This window comes from Pipra filicauda, unplaced genomic scaffold (genome assembly GCF_003945595.2).
Source record: "Pipra filicauda isolate LSUMZ 115617 unplaced genomic scaffold, ASM394559v2 scaffold2_size9829703_pilon, whole genome shotgun sequence".
Lineage (NCBI taxonomy): Eukaryota > Metazoa > Chordata > Aves > Passeriformes > Pipridae > Pipra > Pipra filicauda.
This window is the reverse complement of record NW_024104421.1, coordinates 6,899,727-6,920,887: the sequence shown is the minus strand read 5'-3', so window position 1 is coordinate 6,920,887 and position 21,161 is coordinate 6,899,727. Positions and strand designations below refer to the sequence as shown.

Sequence of the window (21,161 nt, the reverse complement as noted above, 5' to 3'; positions counted from 1 at the left end):
AGGGCTGCCACTGCTCTGCTCGTACAGTGCTTGGCAAAGTAGACTAAGAATAAAGAAGAATTATAAGAGTAAACTAAGATTTTCAGATAATGTCAACCTGCTGTGCTCAGGAAGAGTAGAAAGGACAGTGGGAAATGTCTTTGCAGCTCTCTTGGAGCAGAGGAGAGATCATCCGAGACTTTGGAAGCTGGAATGTGTCAAAAGAAAGTAACTTGTTGCACAACACTATGATAGTGAGCGTGCAACAGGGCCCTGGAAAAAGTGGGGACAGAGGACTATCAAGTTGGGATTTGACCAGTCCTCTGTCCCTTTCTTTCACAGGGTTGTTCGTCTGGAATGAGACCTGTCCCCTTGCATCATAAGAGGCAGTGTCAAAAAAGTATTAGATACAGTTCTTCAGAGTTATCTCAGTGTTAAATGCAGTGTGTTGCTGTCGATGGAAACCATCTGCAACCCTACAAACTGGTTAGAGTGGTTTTAAAGCCTAGAATAACTCTGAGCAGTTTATGCAGATCTAAATGATGATGGCAGGGATGTCAAGTTAATCAGCAAAATCAGCTTCCAGAGGAGTCAAATGACTAGCTGAAGGCCAGCATATCTTGCTGTCTTAGAGCTGCTGAATATTTGCGATGAACCTGGGGATTAGAGGTGATAAACATCATAAAGTGCAGCCTTAGAGGACATGCCCTGTTTTGCTGGTCACCCATGGCTAGATTTCTCTTCTTGCAAGATGATACAAATTTGGGAAAGTTCAGGGCTAATTACAATTACTGGCTTCACTGATAGCTCTCCTTTATCCCTAGCCTTCCCTCCCAAAGGGAGTTTAAAGTAGATTACAGATGATGGTGCTGCCACGGGTGTAGCTCGACCCAGAGGTGCAAGAGGAGGCTCTGCACATCACGATGTGGGGGAAGTTTTGACAGAACTTATCCCAACAGGCATTTCAAAGTTGCATTGACCAAGGGATTCTGGATTCCCAGGCAGATACTACTTTAAAGGTATTACCTGAATGACGCACACACAGCAAGCAGGGAGGGAGCTGTGCTCTCATGTTTGTGAGTAGAGAGGCTCAAGGATGGTTGCCGTAGAGCAACGTCCTTTCTCACGAGTTAATATTTAGACAGTGATACCTTTTATTTTTTTTTTTCCAAAAAATACTTCTATTTTTACATTTCTGCATTTTCCAGGAAGCTTTGGGAATAAGCTCTCCAGATACTTAAATACAGTGTTTAGCCCTTGCTCTACAGTTACTTCTGGCAGAGATGAGCTTGCTGTTCATGAGGCTTCTGATTACAGGATACTTATTTTTCATTTTTAATTCCTTGGTGTGTCTTTACTCAAATTACCTCCTTCCTTGCCAGTGGTGGAGGTTAGGTCCCACCACATAGTAATTACTAGCACTGGAGATGTACATTCTTCTCCCTTTTTCCAGTCACCCAGTGTCTGCCCAGTGCCTGTGTGCTCTGTGTGTGTGTGGTCTTAATAGCAAGGACACACAGCAGCACAGAGGCTGTAAGCCCGCTCTTATTTTTGTTACCTGCTTGCAGCTGAACTCTGTTGACATCTCACCAGCTTGATGCACTCAGATGTGAAGGGCCTTTTGTCAGCCTTGCAGAATACTGGTGGCACAGCCACAGCACCGTGGCTGCCTCCCAGGACGTTGACGCAGCGTGCAGTTAATTCAAAGCTCTGTTTCTCTTTACTAGCCCTACAGTGTATGTACTTGCCCTCTGTTCTGATGTTGTATATTTGATAAATGATCTGTATGAAGGCAGTAGAAGGTGTTGAAAGAAAGATCAGCACTCTGTTTTCTTTTATGTATGTTTACCTTCAGATTCCAGCTGCTTGATTTAATGGACATGCCTCTCACAACTCCTGATGAGTTGTGGCACAGAACTGTGCCACATGCTTTTGAGATGCAGTGCAGCTGGTGCAGAGCTTTTCTCTTCTGTAAGAGAAAAGAACTTAAATAACTAAACTCTAGCAGTTGGAATTGGAAGTTTTTAAAGGCAGAATTACAACTGCCAAAAATGCATTTGATTATTTTACAATTTTAAGAGGGGTTGTTAATAGCCTTGTGGAATTGTTTTAAAGGTTGAGTCTTTTTGAGTTCTTGATCCTCTATCATATATCAGACCTGGGAAAGTAAATCCCTTCTCAGCAAGTCAAACAGTGGCTGCTTCATGAATGGAAATAGGGAGCTAAACCTACCAAGTCAACCTTCTTCAAGTTCTTGGCAGTGCAAGGCCAACCTTTCAGCTTTGTCCAGAAAAAAGTTTCATGACTTTCTTCTGATTAGTGAACTTGCAGTAAGTGGAGTTAGGGGACAATTCTGCCACTGTGTGATGCCTGTTCCATTGCTGCGGATTAAAATATGCATCCTATACTGTGACTTCCCAGAGGCTTTGGGGAGGAAATCAGCATGATCACCATGTCACTGGTGCTCCTGTGAAGTCACCAAAGCCTATATCCTCTTTTACACTTGTTAAATGAATCCTTGAGGGGAAAAAAATGAAGTTGATAATGTGAAAATACTTTGTTCTTAAAAGTATAATATCACCATTTAAGCTATTTGATGATTGCAAACAGTAGAAGAAGTCTGGCTAAAGGCTATCTCTAGGAGGAATAAAACTGAGTCAGCAGCCATTAGTGTGTTGAGGACATGGCTCCCTGGCTGCTTTACCCAGTGGCTTGTTTGGTCTTGTTCTGCTATGCATTAGCAGCTTTCAGCAGTGTACAGTGATTAGTGCTCTGAGTCTTTCCTCGCCGCTCCTCTGTGTATCCTGGGGCTAGGATTAGGTTACAGCCCTGAAACAGCATGGTTGTCTGCTTTGACTGAGAGCTGAATAGCAAGGGCAGAGTTTTGTTGATAGACTAAAATGTCTTCTGTGTTTGTTTCCCTTCTCTGGAGGAGGAATGACATTATTTTCATTTGTAGTCTTTCTGTCTCTGACCTAAACATGTGGTGTCCAATTTCCTTCCCTGGCAGGTGACCTGGAAAATGAGGAATGGTGTCTGGCTACAGAGTTTACTCCAGCATCAATAAAGACTGAGCCAGGGTTGTGCGAGACATCGGGCCTCGCTCCCTCCGTCAGTCTCACCGTCACGGCCACATCACTGGAGGGAGAACGACCTGAACTACAGACAGATGCCCTGGTACTTGCAGACTTCCTGTTCTCCTCTCTGCACAATTACCTATAGGTTCTCCTAAGACTGCATAGCAGTGTATCCTCCTTGGTGCCAAAGCTTGGCAGTTCAGAGTGCACACTGCAGTCTGCTTTAGTGGCTTTTAGTGTTTGCTGGTGTCCCCCTACTGCTGTAAGAGCTTGTGTTTCAAAACACATTGTCTGCATCTTCAGGTCTTAATGGTTGGATGCACAACTTTGTCTTCTATGCTAGCCCCAAAGCCTGGGGCTCTTGGATTTCTGAAAATATTTAAACAGTTTCTGATGAACCTTTTACACCTGAACTCACTAATCCATTTGCTCTATCAAGTCTGTGACAAGCTAAGCGTCTTTAATAATAACTTGCTCTAGTGCTGCTGAGCCTTCCCCTAATGAGAACAAGACTCCTTGTTTGGATTGACTGGAGAGTTTCCCTGTTTGCCTGCAAAGTTACTTTTGCCAGATCTGTGAAGCTTTGACATTTCAGGCTGCTGCTGCTTCCACACCAGCCTGCCTCATGAGGAGCTTCATAATGCCTTTCTGGCCACAGCTGGAGCAGCCAGTGGGCATTCTAAAGTGCTTATTTTGGCTGTGGTTGGGTTAAGGAGAATGAACTGCATCAGCTGATGGCTCACCAGGGTCCCCAGTCAGTGGAGGAAGGAGCATGACTGTTCTCAGTACCAAGGGTGCAATATCTGTCCAGACCGGATGGAGCTGGTAAATGCTGAAAATAAATGTTTCCACTTGGACGTGGATCAGAAATACGTGCAACAGAAATTATTTTATGAGAAACTGAAGAAAATTAAACACAAGTTTCCCGTAATCCTCTTCTAGTCTGAATGTGCTGTTCCTGGTATGCAGTCCTGCCGTAGCTTGGGATGCCGTGACTTTTAGAGGGAGTTCTGGGACTAACTGGTGGCTCGTTGCTATTGCATGGATTATTTATACATGTTACTGAGAGAGATTTCAGCTGCAGTTAACATGCTGATGTGCCAGAATGACTTCCTCGAGCCTGGGACTGTAGCACACAGACTGACTCTGGGCAGCAGCTTGGCAGCCTGGTGCCCCACCCCTGTCAGTGGGGCAAACCAGGTGTCTTCCCAACTTCAGTCAGCTGTGACTATTATTTTCCTGCTCCTCCACACTGTGAAATGAACTTGGGCTGACAACCTGGTGCTCAGTGACTGGCACTGTGCTCTTGCTCCCAGATGACAATGGCCTTCAACAGGCTTTCCCCCACTCCCAGGGGTGTTTCTGTCCCTGCTCAAGCTGTGCAGTCCGGCAGATCCTAGCAGCAGCTCTGTTGCTAAGAGAAGTAATTTGAGTGGGTTGCCTGCTAGCTTTCAGTCTGAAATGTCATCTCTGAGGCGTAATCTTTTTATTTAGCTAAATATAGTAGTAAGAAAAGCCATAGTGGGAGTAGTCAGGGCAGTATTCTCTGTAGCCTGGTTTAGCAAACTCTGTAAAGAAGTTAAAGCTTTGCCTGTAGCAGAGCAGGAGGAGAGGAAACCTCTCCATTTATGGAGAAGTAATCCTTGTGTCCTTCTATTAAGATTTTTAAGATGTGTACTTTGGGTTTTCATGCTGTTAATGTCTCTTTTCTAGATGAAACCACTGACCCAGAAAGTTCTTCCAGAGATTAAATTGGAGCCCCATGAAGTGGATCAGTTCCTGAACCTCTCTTCTAAGGAAGGTCTGTTAAACCCCAAACCAAAATGCAGGGGGAGTTGACCAGAATGCACAATAAATGTACTTTACCCTGATTAAGTATTTGGATTCCTCATTCACCATGTTAGTCTTCAGGCTGAAGCTATTGTTTTCTAGGGATTCAACTCAGGCTACTGAAGAGCCAGACTCTCTCTGACCCATTTATGTGGGGTTTTTTCCTTCTTTTTTTTTTTTTTTTCCCTTGTTCATCACAAAGAAAATGATCCCTTTTTGTCTGCAGGGTATTAATAATTGTAGTGAAGGGAGCTTGAATTCTTAAAGTACAGGATTATTTAGGATAGAAGAGAAATCAATTTGAGGAGACAACTAAGGCATAGGAAACATGAAGAGTGTAAGTGGAAACTTTACTGTTAACCTCTAATACAAAAGCAAGGATGTGAGTTTATAGGAAAATAAAAGTTAGGTGAATCTGTTTGTAGCATATTAGTTTTAAGAACAACCGGGATCTCTTTACCCTGAGCTATAAATAAAGAAGGAGGAGCAATGATCCTTGCCCTGAAAGTTAAACATAGTTTTGCAGGCCATAATTTGTTAAAGCCAAGAAAACTTTGAAAGAGCCAAATATTTGGCCTGAAATCTGAGCAGATAACTGCATTTCAGTTAGGAACACTTGATATTCTGTTAGTGGATTCATTTCTGTAGGTAAATAGTACTGCTCTAGGGAGAGAAACGATGTAGCAGGTAGAGGCTATATCTCAACCCAGGGTGTAGATTTGATTGCTCAGTTTGGGGGATTAAGGGCCTTGTTGTTTTTCAAGTATATTTCTTCTTCTGGCAACTGCAAGAGTTAAGATGTGAGACAAAAAGAGTATTATAGCTTTTTTTGTTACTATTTTTCTTCCATCCTCCCTCACCACCCATTTGATCTTTTCAACTCAAATTTGCAAAGCATAACAGAAGTGGAAGGTGGCAAATTAGCCTTTATCTTCCTACTTCAAAATTTAATTGCTGTAAATTTAGGTAAGAGAAAAAAATGACTTAGTTATGGCTGGTTTGGACATCTGCTAAATTGTCCATGCAAGAACAGTAGGTGAGACATATCTGCAGTAGGTTCAAACCCGTTTGGTCATAAGCAGAACTTTGCTTGCCAACTCTAGCACAGGTTCTTTTGTGTAGAAGTGCAGTAGAATTTAGGACAGCGTGAGAGAGGTTCCTGTGGTGGCTGCCTATGCTGCTCCTGCTCCATTAGTACATTGAAGCCTTCACTATCGCGAGGTTGTCAGTCACTTTTTCCCAGCTGGGCCAAATGAAGTCCTTGGGAAGACTTTCTCTCTTCCCTTATCACATAACACCTTGAATGTGATCCCTTCCCATGAAAAATACTTGCAATTTGTTTAATCCACAGCAGAGTTAGAAAACACTGTTGTTTTTGGAGAGAAAGTGTGCTGGCTCAGAGCCCCTCTGTTAATGAGGTTTCTCAGGAACAGGGAACTTGTACTTTAGGTTATACTTAAACCTCAAATCATTTGAGGAAGAAGCTGAAGTGTAGGTAGAAATGACTGCAGCATATGCACGGAGCCCTGTTTTGTCTGTCGAACCTAAAGACAGCTGCTGCATTTCATTCCTCCTTTGGAGACCTGCATGCTCTGAACGTCTTCCAAGTTGCCACTTTTGCTTGACCCATTTTTTAGCAGACATTCCTAGTCTTGGAAACTGGGTGGTGGTGGTGGAGGTGGCTCTAGTGGCAATTTAAATTAGCACCTCAAAACCTTGTGTTACATTACGTCTCTCTTGCCCTTTAGCAGTGGATCCCCTGCATTTGCCTCCGACCCCCCCCAGCAGCCATGGCAGTGACTCTGAAGGAGGGCAGAGCCCAGCCAGATCACTCCCTCCTTCAAGCCCAATCCAGCTACAAGCCACGGCTAAAGTTGCATCACGCACAGCTTCAGTACTCTCCAATTCCCCTCTCCTGACAGCACCACATGTAAGTTGGGCTGGCTTTCTCCAGCATCTCCCTGCCTGTGTGTCTCTCTGGTTTTCTTTTTCTTTTTTTTTGTTTTTTTAATTACTGGTTTTGACATGGATTTGCTAGCTTTCTACTGTTCTTTAGATGAATTCATCTCTGGTCAAAACTGCAGATCCAGTAATTCTTGCTCACTGGTCTGCTCTGTTCCCACAGAGAACAGTATGTGCCTCTCCTCTAAGCTGACACAGAGTTCAATAGTGTTATTAGGTTTATCCCATGATGGACTGTGTTTTGCCTTAGGATCCAGCCTTGCTGGGTTAACCTGTCTCTGGTAGATCTGCATCTGTCTTCTTGTCAAAAGCAAGGGGTGATCTTTAGGGAGGGATTTTCATTAGTGCTTCTCATTTGTCTCTTTCCTGTTTGAGCCAAGGAGAGTTTTACTGTTGGCCTCAGTGTGTACAGAGCTTGGCCAAGAAAAACTGTTTTGAGGGAATCCTGTCCCGAAGGTTTGGTCCCTGAGTGGAAGTTATCTAGAGGGTCTTCCACACATTCACAATGGCAAGAGGCTGTTCTTCAAGTAGGCACAGTCCTCTCTGAAGTGGGAGAGCTGCTGCTTCTCTTCCCTAACAACCTTTTTCCCTAGGACTCTGTGTGCTTACTGTAACATATTATTTCATTTTTATCACCCTTGAAGAAACTACAGGGGACTGGCCCCCTCATCCTGACAGAGGAGGAGAAGAGGACGCTGATAGCGGAGGGCTACCCAATCCCTACCAAACTGCCCCTGACGAAAGCAGAAGAGAAAGTGCTAAAGAAAATCCGCAGGAAAATAAAAAACAAGGTAAATGTTAGTGAGCTTTGCTGGGTAATTCCTACTTGTCCCTCATCTTAAAAAATGCTGCAGAATTCTGCAGTAGTGGTGTGTGGTACTGTTGAATGCTGTAAGTTGTCCTTTAATAAAGTGCTTTTCTTTGTTCCTAAGCACATCCATCAAATTGCCTGTCACTCTGACAGTGTGCCTCAGTCTAAGTATTTACCTGAACCCATTAACAATGGAGTATTTAGCAGGCAAGGTATCAAGTTGCTGTGGCTTGGCTCCATTTAAAAAACAGTACAATCCTGCCCTTATGGTAGGCAAAGACCTCTATTCTTTTCGTGGCGACGAAGGTTTTCTTTTCTGTTTCCTGTTTTAAAATATGACTTTGTATTTCAGTGCACTGGTCTTTTGATCACTGAATTCAATGACCTGTAAATGAACGGTCGATACCAAGGCTGTCAAATGCCCTACAAGGTTTTTTTTGTTTGTTTTTTTGGTTCCAACATGGGGAAGAATGCAATTTTTTTTAAGACTTGACCAACTCACTTGTTCTAGAGGTTTTACCACATCTTTGAAGGTTACTATGTTCTGTTACTGATTTTGCAGATAGAGGTGTAAATTTGCGTGCACTGAATTGGAATTTGGTCTTGTAATGTATTTTTAAAAAATTTTTTGGAAATTATCTCGTGCATTTTATGTGCCACTTTCAAAGAATCAGAGCCATTTATATTGAAGGGGATCTCTGGAAGTCCTCTGGTTCAACTCCTGGCTTGGAAAGTGGGGTCATCTTAGAGTAAGTTGCTCGGGGACTTGTCCTGTCACGTTTTACTGCCTCAAAGGGTGATGAGCCCTCAGCATCTCTGGGCAATGTGTTCCCATATTAGGCCACTCTTGTGGTAAAAACAGATAAATAGAATCCCTAATGTGTAATTGGAATTTCCTTTGCTGCAACTTGTATTTGATGCCTCTTGCCATTTTGCTTACACCTCTGAGATGAGTCTGACGTCGTCTTTGCTACATGAGACAGTTGCTGAAGACAGCAATAGGATTCCCTCCTTAGATTTCTCTTCTTCAATCTGAACAAACCCAGCTTTCTTTGCCTTTCCTGAAATGTCACGTGCTCTGGCAGGCTTATTATAGCAGTGGTCTGCCTCTGGGCTCGCTTCTGTGCATCCAAAGTATTTGTTTCTGAGCCACAAACTGTAGGCTGTACTCAACTGTGGCCTTGCAGGCACTGAACAGAGGGGAAGAACCAATTCTCTTGACCTGCTACCTAAATTTCATTTATGGAGGCCCAGATTTGTTTGGCTGCTGCTGCTCCAGGGGCTGGCACATTGCTGACTTACGTTTGACTTGCTCATCAGGACCCCAAGTCTTTGTGTGCAGAGCTGCTTTCTAACACATTCACAGACTTTTCCTCTCCCAAATGGAGGGCACTGTCCTGGGATCATCTTTTAGTATTTGTCCTAGGATATTCTCTCTGGATGAGAATGAATCTGATTTACTTTTTAAGGTTAGCGGGGAATGATCTTTTTTATTACGACTGAGGGGAGCGGTCTTGCTTCAGAATGCGGAAACAGATCCAGTCAGTGCTTTGCTTGCCAGGAATAGAAATGAGAACACGGAGCCTTGCATCTAATAACGTCGAGGCTTTTTATCAGTTTATTAATCCATTTTTTATGCCTTTTTTTCCCCCCCATGCAAATATTTGTTGTTTTTCTTCCTTTTTCCTTAGATCTCTGCCCAGGAAAGTAGAAGAAAAAAGAAAGAATACATGGACAGTCTGGAAAAAAAGTAAGCCAGCCTCCTTCCTGTTTCAAGCGGGCCAATAGCACTAGTTGCAGGACTGGGAAGGGATCCAGCTGTGGATGCTGGGACGGTTCTGTGCACAGAGTGCCAGCTGCCATCTCGTGGCTGTGACTGAGAAAAGGCCCTGGTCCTAGCTGCTGCTTGTCCAGGGTCAGAACTGTGCCTGCCTGCAGCACATGCCTAACAGTGCCAGCAAACACTTTACACCTTAAATAAGGCAAGACCCAGCTGCTGCTGCAGCTGTGTGGATAGTCATTGTCCAGGGAAAGGTGGATTCAGAGTAACAATATTCTGTCTTCTAATGCAGATGAAAACAGAAATAGGAAGTGGGTGAGTCAGGACTGCCTGGGAAAACAAGCAGGACTCAGGAAAATAGCATGTGACCCATCAGCTTCCCTTAGTGAGCAGTAGCCAAACCCCCAGTTAGTGATTTATATCCCAAATTATTCTTTCTTCCAAGAGACAAGTATTCTAGTATTACTCTTATGCAATTCACCAGATGGTTCTGTTAAAACCCTTGTACCATCTTTGGTGATATCCTTGATGTAATTCCCGTTTTTTTCTTGTCTCTTTATAGCCATGTCTCACTTCCTTAGAGTTACTCTTATGAAATTCCATCCCATGCATACAGATATCAAAGCTATTTCCCTTTATCTTTTTTTCTTCTTGGAGCTATTCAGAATGGTCATATTTGTCTTTTTGGGAGTCACATATTTTTACTTGGACCTCTTAGGTGCCGAGTTATATTACAATCTCCTTTAGTTTAGGGGATTTCCAGGGACAGTGTGGAAATGAGTACTACCTTGGGACAATCTTGAGCACTGTCTGTAGTCTCCTGGATTATTAGCCCTCATAAACTTGAAATTTGAGGGTCTGATTTCAGAAGCATGGCATTCGCTGGATTTCTGGGTGCCTTTGCACAAAACACTTGATAACAACATAAATATAAACCATTCTGTGACTTCTAAAGTATCTATCCTGTGGCCCAATGCACAGAGAAAGTCTGAGCAGGATCTTTGCTATGCTATTTCAAGGAGCAAAAAGTAGTTACAGCCCATCCTGAATGAGCTGCACCTAGGGGGATGTAGTTGAGCACTGTAGGGGCTCCACAGCTAGTAGTATCTTTTAAGATGTATGCAACATCATAGAGCTCTCTGTGAAAGCAAGTTTGGCTTGTTTTGCAATGGCTTTAATAAATGACTGATTTTTTTACAATCCTCTTTCATTGTGCTGTCTCCAGAGTTGAGACCTGTTCAAATGAAAACAGTGAACTGCGTAAGAAGGTTGAAGTCCTGGAGAATACTAACAGGTAAGGTATGAAGGGAATCAAACAAAACCATAGCAGTGTTATTACACTGAAGCTGGAAAATCTGGAGGTTAAGAGATCAACTGAAATGTGAACAATAGCTGTATCTGATGGGGTTAATGACAGAGAAAGATGAGGAGAGCCAGTTGTTGTGACTGCTGTGGGATGTAAAGCATGGGGGCTTTGATGTCATGTCTTAGACATGATGTCATGTCTCCCTAGCCTGTGGAGTGCTTGGGAACCTTTTAGCACTTCTTAGAGTTCTTTCACTGCCCAACAGAAGAGCTCTAAAGAACCTAGTTAGTGACTCGAAACAAACAAAAAACTGCAGTCCAAGTCTCCCAATTCTCTTTATTTAGTGAAATTTTGCCAGGAGACCTTGACCTGGAACATGACACTTCCAGAAATTACAGTGCCAGAGCTCAAGAGTCTTTATTAGTTCCCTCTGCACTACTAGATGTCATTGCAATTATTTTGCACCCTTCTAACCATCTCATACCCCAGAATTTCCTTCATTTGGAGGGGAAAATCACCTTCTTGCTTCATTTCTGAAGAAGCGGGTGACTCAGTGGTGGCTTTCTCAAAGGACACATGGCAGAAAATGTCAAATAGCTGATCTTTTAATTGGATGTTAGCTGAGAGTGCAGTGTCAGTCGTGGCTTATGCTCAGTGTGGCAAATTCCGATGAGTAGGCACTAGAAAAGCCCACTCTTAACACCTTCTAGTTTAGAGGCATTTGTAGTAATGGTTGAATGTTACCACTGAACGTGATGGTGACACTGAAGTGTGGGAGGAGGCTGGGCTTTGAAGATAAGGCCCACAATCATGGAAAATGGCCCTAGAGCTTATCTGGCAGCCAGTATATTGCTAATTGAGTGGCATGTGTTGTTTCTAATCTCTGGATCCAATCTCTACTTTCATGGAGCCAGACCCTGTAGCACTGTAACTTGTGGGAGAGCCTCTCCCACACACTGCTCATGCATAAAGACATCTGCTGCTTGTTTGAAGAGAGCCAAGCCATTTCTGTGCTTCTTGTATCCTCCACAGTTTCACATACAAGAACCAGGAATTGTTCTGTAGGTGTGGAGTAGGGATGTCTCTCCCAGGATCTGTCCCAGAAGGTGCTGAAGCCAACTTCTCTAAGGAAAGGTGCAGCTGTAGATTATCCACTTGAGGACAGCATGTTGTCAAGCCTGGAGCTGTTCTCCCCATTTCAGATAAATTTGGCCAGCTGTTTTCTTCTCTGAGTTGTTGAGGAAGCACTTATGAGAACAGCTTTGTTGGTATTGTCCATCCTTTTAGAAAGGACCTTTAGCATTCTCTCTCTTATTTGATTATCTTAATTGTTTCATGCTAAATGCTCTAAAAATATTTAGACAAGTGATATTATCTCCAGATCCTTCGTAGTTTGGTCATGTGGGATGAGTTGCATTGTTTCCTGCCCTCTGCAATAGCACTGATATTGATCTGTAGTCTCTTGCAGAGCAGCAGATATTCTTCCCTCTGCACAGAAATTCTTGTAATCATGGCAATGCTGTAAAAGTGCCTGCTTTCATCAAGCCTTAATTTTGTAACATACCATATTAAGGGGTTTTTCATCTTAACCCCAAGAGCCACTTTTTTATTTACTGTATAATTGTGCAACTGTCTCATTCAAAGAATGATTCCAGGCCCTTGTTTAATGTACATTATCCACATCTTACAATGAATTAAAAATGTCTCATTTCCTTACTGGTATTTGCACAGGGCCTTGACATGACATCCAGAGACCTTTCATATGTTTCAGAACTTGTCTTCACAGCGTCCTACAGCTGGTACTTTCATCTTCTATGTATAGTCAGGAGTCAAAGTTCAGAGCAGTGGTGGTCAAAATTATGCAGTTTGTTGTGTCAGAAGCCCAAATTTATATGTTTAGGATGTTATTTCTCGAAGTACGTAGCACAGTTATGCACACATGTATCTTATTTAATATGCCCAAAGCAGAGCACTAGCTGACTGTAGTTGTAACTTCAAGTGTTCATTGCAGTAAAAAATGAAGAAATTATTGAACATATTATCTAAAAGTAGATCTGCAAGCATTAGAGTTGTTCTTTCATTTTGAAAAATTGTAATAGTGCAAGAAAGATAACAGGAAAATAAGAGCTGTGATTACGTGTTAAAATGTTAATGCATTCAAATATAGATAAAGACAAAGTTGAATTTCTGCCTTGTTGGAAAATTGGGCTATAGCTACTTACCTAAAAGTTCATGAACACCTATGTGCTGTCAGTCAGTATCATGTTTGTATAGTCTGGCTGGTTTTGAGAGGAAATGAAGGGCAATTTCCAAAACATACAACTACTGAACAGCAGTTACCTTTCAGTATGTGTAATCTGTTTTTTAGAGCATGTTATTCTATATATAGAACATATTTGCATAGATATATACCTAAGACTTCAGGGAAACCCTACTTGCGTTTCAAAATCTGGCTCCAAACCATGGAAACACTAGAATTTTTTTCTGATAAAAAATGTTCCTTCATTACTCTTAGTAACATGAAAAAATTTAGATGACTCTTCTTTGAAAGCCAGCCTTAGCCTGAAATTCTGGATCTGAAAAGATGTAATGTGAAAGGTCAAAAAAATTGCATCCAGGAGCATCTCCCTTGGCATTCATGCATCTTAAAAAGACAAGGCAGGAGGCTGGGGATCAAGACGCAGGAGAGTTTTTAATTCTCATTACTGTGAGTGGGTGACTGCAGCATTTTTGCCAGATTTAGTATTAGAACACTAGCATATGTTACCTCTCCTAGTTTGTATGACTCAGTCCTTTAGAAGAAACCCATCCAAGTTCCTTCCTAGGCAGTGTTCTCAAAACTAAGGAAGCACATTATTACATGCATATCTGTTGTGTCTTGTAGCCACAAGTGAGCTGGAGTCTGATTGTTTTGAGTAGCATCTGAACATGTGGGTACTGCCATCTTAGAAAACAAAGGGTGTGAGAAGAAGCTGGCACTGAGAATTGAACTGACTTGTCCCAGTTACCAAGAAGGCTTGGTCCACTCACATTTTTGCATCAGGACCAAAGGCTACCAGTGATCCAAAGGGTTGAATACATTCTCTGACACCAGCGTTGTTTAGCGGCTCTTTGGGCTTAAAGACAGTATTGAAATATCTGGTGCTGTGTATAACGTGTTGAGAAGTACCTTTGCTTCTCACTTCTCTTGAGTCTGGATCATCATATACTGATGATCCCTTTTGTTGGAGAAATGATAGGCATAGAATGAGGTTGAGAGTGACACACATGGACAATACATGCAAGTAGCTGCTAGAGATGCTGCTGTGGAGTAACACAAACCAGCTTTGTAGACCTGCACTATGACAAGCACCTTTATAAAGGCAGTGGCTTTATAAATACGGATGTTCTCCCATTTCTCATGCTCCTGCCCAAACTGTTGCAGCTCCCAGTCATCTAAAGATCAAGTTGCACATCACTCTGACCCACCAAGGGTTTATCAGCACCAAGACTTCACTGATTTGCTTGGCTGTCCATTTATCTGAGGCTGGTAAAGTCATTTTACCAAATCACGTTCAAAGAGTGAAAGATCTAGATTTAAGTTGCAATGAGATATCTTGTACTTCATTTTAGACCACCCTTATAATAGTTGACAAAACATGGCAGCCCTGGAGCAGCTCCTTGTTTTCAAAACAGTAGGACATTGGTTTTCATGCTGAAACATTTTCCATGGAAAATTGCTGGATATTTTCTTTGTAATTCAAATGAAAGAAAACGGTGGATTTAAGTGGTCTTTCGGTGAAAATCTTACTTTGGGATTTGTCCTCTTTCCTACAAATAGGAATCTCTGTGTAGAGTTAGAAGACAGAATATTTTTTCTCCTTATCAGAATTAGGTTTTGTTACTCACAAAGTAGGAACAATTCTCTGAAAACTTTTGATTAAAATAAAGTGTTTGATGTCCCCTAGAAAATGTCTTTTTTTTTTCTTTGAATTGATGTTGGATTTTAAACATAAACATTGAATTTAGGAAGCCTCCCAGGTGGCTACATCCGGGAGTGACAAATTTTCTCTCCTTAATCACAGTGTCACTGGAAGCAGAGGGGAAGCTTTGACTTGCTCTTATTTGGTAGTGAAAGGGTCTCTTCTGAAGATGAATATATGTGATTGTGCACAGGAAAATAAGACATCACAGGCAGAGTGAATTTGCTGGCAGTGTGTAGAAGGAAGAGCAGGAGTCTTCAGTCACTTTACAGCTTTCCTATGAGGTGCTTCCATTGGCAGAGAAAAGTGTGAAAACACGCTCACACCTCCCACGGAGGTGACCCTCTAATTGAATATCCCTGAGAAATGTGTCAGACACAGTGAAAATAATCCCTGTGGGTGCAAACCCCCTTAGCATGCTGCCTTGGGTTTGCATTTTCTCCTGTTAGGCCTTAGCCATAGGCAGTGTGTTCCACTAAAAGCATTTGTGGCCTTTCTGCTTCTATTTAGAGGGAGCATCATAGTTTATGGTAAGTCCCTATTCTGCAGAGTAGAGACCTGCTCCTTTTCCCTCTCTTGGTCCAGATCATCCCTGCAGCTGTCCGGTAAAAAGCTTTTGCTTGGGAATCTTTTGACCTCAGACTCCAGTCTTCCACCATTCCAGATTCAAATAGAGAATAAAAGCGCCAAGGAGTGCTCCATTTTGGCAGTGGCAGGATAACATGGTATCATCTCTGATCAGACTTGTTTCTTGCTCTTGCCTCGGTTCTTGCTCGTAGTTTGCAAATGCATCTGTATCCTGCCAGCTCCAAACACTGAGTTGAGAAGAAGACAGTAGCTCTGCTCAAACAGATAAATGACTTGGGGAAGAAAGGCATTTTATGTGAAGGTAGTTGGTAAATGAGGTGTGGGATGAATCTTCCTCTGTGTATAGGAGACCTCAGAATACCTGCCTAATTATACTTTCCAAAAGGAGACTGCTTTGGAATCAGCTCTCTGGGCCCACTCTGCCCAACAGGTTTTTTAAATTGAACACAAAAAGGCAGAGATGAGCAAAATGAGGAGAATTGCCTCTTCTCTGTTGATTTCCTCACCAGCCATTAGCTGTTTTCTCACTGACGCCTCCACAAAAAGTGGCAGGAATGATCAGCATTTCAAGGCTGCTGCTGCTGCCAGCCCCCAAGCTGAGGAGGAGGAGAGCTCCTTCCTCTTCATTCCTCAGAGCTGTTCTGTGTTGAGCCCAGTGGTTCAAGCCCAAAACGGGGGGAAGATTTAGTCTTCTGTGATAGCACAGAAATTTCAGGGTTAAAAGGCACTGCTGTATAGCATAGCTCGTGGCACATGGTTGGAATACTGCATGCAGCATATTCTGTGCCAGAAAATGATGTATACTATGTACTCAAGTCTTTGTGAACCCCATGCCATGCAGCGGATGTGAGGGGCAGCTGGGGAGAGATGCAGAAAGGAGCAGGAAATTGGGATGGTCTCATTTACGTGAGGGACACTGTTTATATCTCTTAATTTGCCTGTGGTTTCTCTAACAGTGAGTAAAGGATTGAATTAGGTGTATTGCTTTCCTTTTTTAAAGAGTTGCAGGATAAGCCATGCTCTCAAGAGCTTACAAGACATCCTTCCTTAATAAGTTGAGAAGGATCTGCTGGCCCAGATAAATCTGTGCTGTGAGAATGCCTTGTGCTCATTTCAGAATGTATTCCTGAAGTCCTTGAATTCATTAAGCCCTAATTAGCAATGAGCATTGATGATTAAAAAAAATCTATGATAATAGGCAGAGCAGTGTATATTGAGCTGGGAAGGCACCTCTGGGTCTGTCCTACAATTAGCTTTTAGCCAGTTTGATCTTAAAATAATCCTTCTATTTTCTCTGACACCCTGACCTCGGCTCTTGCTTTAGCGTTTGACGTCACAGCTTCCAAAACTGTTGCCTGGAGTTCTGTTGGGGTATCCTCCACAAGAGATTGTGAGACTTACAGGAGAAGTGACAAGTAAAGTTGGAAACGGACAGCAAATTTAACAACTTGGTACAAAATTGTACTGTGCTTGTGTCAAGGACAGGCATTTGGTTTGCTCCTTATCTGCTAAAACACTTCAGTGAAAACTGCTGTGAAAACCCTGTTATCAATCATACTTTGAGATAATTTCCCATTTAAATGAGTGGTATTCTGACTGTAGTAATTGATGCTGCAGCAGAAAAAAGCCAGCCAGAAAGACAGAATAATATCCTGCTGGTCTAGGACTGTTGACTCCAGCCACAAGAGAATTGTCATTGTGGTTGGGACCTCTGAAAGACACAGTCAGAGCAGCCACTTGAAGCATCTGCAGTTTTTGTCGGCTCCTGGAGGATTTAGCAAATAGCAATAAAGTGTTTTATTTAATAAATGAATTTGAGAAATGAAGTCTGTGCCCATGTTCAGTTTTAAGACCTTCTCTTTAAAAATGTTCCAGCATGTGGTCCAAACCACTGAATAGGTTTTTTGGAAAAAGGAGGCACCTCAATCACCAACTACAGCAGTTAAAAACTCACTTCTGCACCTTTAAAAATAATGGCAAAACTCCCGCTGAATTCATGACATATCAGGCTGTATATGCATCTGGTCACTTGTGTGTAGAGCAGTTTCAGTTGCTAATGTGCTCACTGGAGCCATTTCTTGTAGAAACACTGAAAACACAATTTTTATTTACAAGAGCTTTCTGAAAGTACTAAAGAAGTAAGTGTTCAGGGACATCAGTTGAGGGAAAAACAAAAGATCTTTTTGAAAGTTCCAGCATTAATACGTGTAAAAACTTTGTAAAATTAAAACCATTCCTCGCTAGTAATTTCAAGGAGAGGACTTTAATTATCTCTACCTTGTCATAAATGCTGTATTATTGGCCAGGTGTGGAATTTGAAACAAAAAGCTGTTTAACCAAGAAGAGGGGCAGTGTGTGTGATTCTTGTCTGTTGTCTTTGCTTTCCAGAACACTTCTGCAGCAGCTGCAGAGACTCCAAGCCATGGTTGCTGGCAAAGTGTCTCGTTCATGTAAGGCAGCTAGCACGCAGACAGGGACCTGTCTTATGGTGAGTGTCCCTAATACTGGGAATTGTAAGGGGATGAGAATCTCTTTCCATTGCTCAAAGGCACATCCCTTGCTCTGCAAAGCCTCTCAGTTGCAAATTTGCAGCTTGGGAAACTCCTTTTCATGATTTGACAATTAATTTTGAGGTAGGTGAGACTTGGGAAGGCACTAAATTCTGGAGGAGACTGGACCTGTGCTTTTGGTTGGGTGCTACAGTGATGAAGGAAGGAGCACTACTCCTCCAAGTGACCCACTTTATTATATACTGCAGTATTGTATGTGAGAAATAGTGTCTAGGGTTGTAAAATGAAAAGGAAGGTGACTTTTGATGCTCAGTTCTTTTGTTACCAGTAAAAATAAACTTGCTCAACCAAATCAAAATATAACTGAGGCTGTAAATCTACCTCTGTCCTATTTCAGTAATAGTAGTCAAGATAAGAAAATGAGTAGAATGAAACATTTCTCTACCTACACTCAGCCAGTGAGTTCCCTTTATATCTAAAGTGGTATAATTTGATGGAAAGTATTTACAAGGCCTAATCTGTTCTCCTAATCTGCTAGCCATGCTGTCACTTGGAAGCAAGACTGGGGCAAGCAGAAGTAACCTGTCGGGAAATTCCTGACAGTATCTGTAAAACACACATGGCAGCTTTGTCTGCTTTTCAGCTTTCTGAGTAAATAAGGCAGCTGGTCAGAATGGTGGCAGACATTGAAAACAAACTCCAGCTTTGAAATGTGCCCTTTAAAAACACTGAATTGCTATTGTATATGTGCCTTTGCTAAGAGACCCTGTATGTAGTGATGAAAAGGGCCTCAAATGGTTTGTTTTGATAAAGTGTTAGTTCTGATGTGTGCACATGGGTCAAAACCTAGTGCACTCACCTCTTCTGCATCCTCCCTTTGCCAGATGGTGGTGCTGTGCTTTGCAGTAGTTTTTGGCAGCTTCTCTCAGAGCTATGGGCCATATCCTTCTGCTACGAAGATGGTGTTGCCCAGGCAGCATTCCTCACCAGAGTCCTACACAGATTCCATTGGTAAGTGACAGCTATTCCAGTCTTGCTCCTTGCTTGGTTGTACTTTGGCACTTGTTTTCCACCTCTATTCCTAACCCCTTTCTCAAGCACCTTTTGCTTTTCTGCTTCTTGACTCGCCTTTTTTTTTTATATATATATATATATATACAAAGAAGGATAGCTTGGTAAACTATGCTGATGGCAGCAAACCTCATAAACATGGGCAAAGCCTTTTCCCCACTAGCTTGCTTGGTACTTCTGGAAGTAAAGCTAGTGGTTTGTGAAAGGTAGTAGGGTTTCTACTCGGTAGGAAATGTTCATACTGTTAAAATGAACAACTGGTATCAGTTGGTGTTCCCTTGGCCAGTGTCAGCAAAGACTCCAAGGACTGAGTTGGAATTTGTTAGTATTATATACCTATAATGAACCAGTATATTATCAGAGTGATTATTTAATTTTATTCTTGTTTTGTGAATAATTTAGAGCTTTTTGATCCCTACCTGGACCATTCCTGTGGTTTCTTTCTTCGGCTATCAAACTTCCAGTTAATCACTATGGAAAGAAAAGCCCTTTGCAGCTTTAGCTCTGCTCTGACAGTTTCCATTTCCTGAAATAACCAGGGCTGTTCTCTGACCTGCCTGTTTCTCATGTCTTTTTGCCTTCTCTCTTTGTATGTAGTGAGGTCAAGGAGTCTGCTAATTTATGAAGAGCCTCCCCAGCTGGAGGAGTCGTCAAGCCCGATCTCCTTTGCAGATCGCAATGACAGGCAAACAGACACCTCCAAGTACGCAACGCTGTCCCTGGAAGCCGTGTCAGGGACACAGCAGGATGACATCATGCAGTTCACAATAGCCAATGAGACAAGGCTAGAGAAATCAGTGCTTCTGGGCCTGCAGCAGCACAGGTGAGTGCAGGGTGGGCTGCTTGTCATACCGGTGTTCTGTCATTGTGCCTGAAGGCCAGAAGTAAGACTAGTGGCTCAGCTGTGCTGGGCACCGTAAAACATGAACTGAGAGTTTGGTTTTTATCTGGAGATCCTATAGGCAAAGTCATCGTTACTCTGGAGAAGTGTTTGCCACATTGTTGTTGTGATACAGCTACTGAACTCTCTACTTCTGCCAGAAACCTAAACCCCGTAAGCCTGTTAGTTCTGCCTACCCACTTCTTTGAGCACTTACTTGTGTGTCTCCTAAAGGAATAAGCTTTTACCAGTTGTGTGGTAGTGTGAAGTTGTGACTCACTGGGCTTTCTATGAGGTTAGGGTGTGAAGAGCTGGAGCTTCTCACAACAGTGATCCTACTAAAGCATTACCGTGGGAAGTTTCCGGGACTCAGTCTTAAGAGACTGACATGTAAATTTATCAGACTGCTTAAGTTCCTACACTGAGTTCCTTTTTTTTTAACTTAACTTTAAGGTTTTGGGGCCTCTGAAAAGAGAGATTCACTGATTTAAAGATGTATATGCAGTTTTCTTTCCACTGCACCTTTTCTTGTCCTGCCACTGTCTTGTTGGCCCAGGTCTCAGTCTCTGCTAACAAGCAGTAACAAGCCCACCAAACAGTGGAGAGAGGGATTTTGTTTGGCAGCATGCTATTATGAGGGCTAGGATCAGCCATATCACCCCAAGTATGTCTTCTGAGCACTTGTGTCAAAGTTATGCCTAGAGCCAAAGAGATGACTAATTCAATGTGTTACCAGACTCCAGCTGACAAGTACCTGGTGAATACTGAATGTCTTTTTAGCGTTAGCTAATTCAAGCAGGATATGCACTTTTAAAAATGACTGTTAATGTTAACCTTTGTTGTTTTGGTATTTTTCTTCCCTACAGAGTCAAGTCCGAACTAGAAAGAAATGAAACACTGAAGATAATTGAAATAGATAGAAGAGTCAATGCCACCTCTTAAAAATAAAAAAGGCCTTTTTTTCTTGACTTCCCTCTTTCCCACATCTTTTCAACCAAAGTTCCCCTGACTTGTCATCCTCAGTGAACCAAAGTACAAAAGAGAGGGAGTTCAACTTCTGCATTGACTGGTGAGGCTGTGACTACAGATGGGATCTCTTGTCTTTGTAACTCCCTTCCTCACTTTGCACACAGTCCCTGTCTTTGCTTTTATTCCTTTCCTGTCTAACACTGCAAGGGCAGGATTGAATTATGATGGCAGATGATGCCAGCAGTGTGCCAGTGACTGGTGGGTGTGTGTGCCACATGCACACAGCCTGGTCTGAGCACAAAGGCATTCTGTAGAAGAGTGAAATATGCAAAACCAACAGGAGCACGTGGGTGATAGTTTTCTTGGGAGAAGGTAGCTGAGGGAGAGAGAGGAGGTGCAGCATGATGGTGCTTCAAATCTAATCACAGCTCTGTGC

At 42.5% G+C, this 21,161-nt stretch overlaps 1 protein-coding gene across 2 annotated transcripts in view; it reads left to right on the top strand.

The window, feature by feature from the left end:
* CREB3L2 (cAMP responsive element binding protein 3 like 2) overlaps positions 1-20,724 on the top strand; it is a 77,055-nt gene extending 56,331 nt beyond the window's left edge. The window contains exons 3-12 of one of the 2 annotated variants that reach the window (XM_027743758.2): positions 2,990-3,156; positions 4,770-4,857; positions 6,638-6,816; positions 7,493-7,639; positions 9,351-9,409; positions 10,665-10,733; positions 17,684-17,783; positions 18,690-18,816; positions 19,474-19,699; positions 20,623-20,724. In XM_027743758.2, coding sequence (XP_027599559.1) covers positions 2,990-3,156; positions 4,770-4,857; positions 6,638-6,816; positions 7,493-7,639; positions 9,351-9,409; positions 10,665-10,733; positions 17,684-17,783; positions 18,690-18,816; positions 19,474-19,699; positions 20,623-20,698 — 1,238 coding nt within the window. In that variant the 3' untranslated portion in view covers positions 20,699-20,724. Of the gene's footprint in view, positions 1-2,989; positions 3,157-4,769; positions 4,858-6,634; positions 6,817-7,492; positions 7,640-9,350; positions 9,410-10,664; positions 10,734-17,683; positions 17,784-18,689; positions 18,817-19,473; positions 19,700-20,622 lie in introns of both variants that reach the window. The other variant, XM_027743757.2, reaches the window with a different exon arrangement.
* Positions 20,725-21,161: the final 437 nt, after the last annotated feature.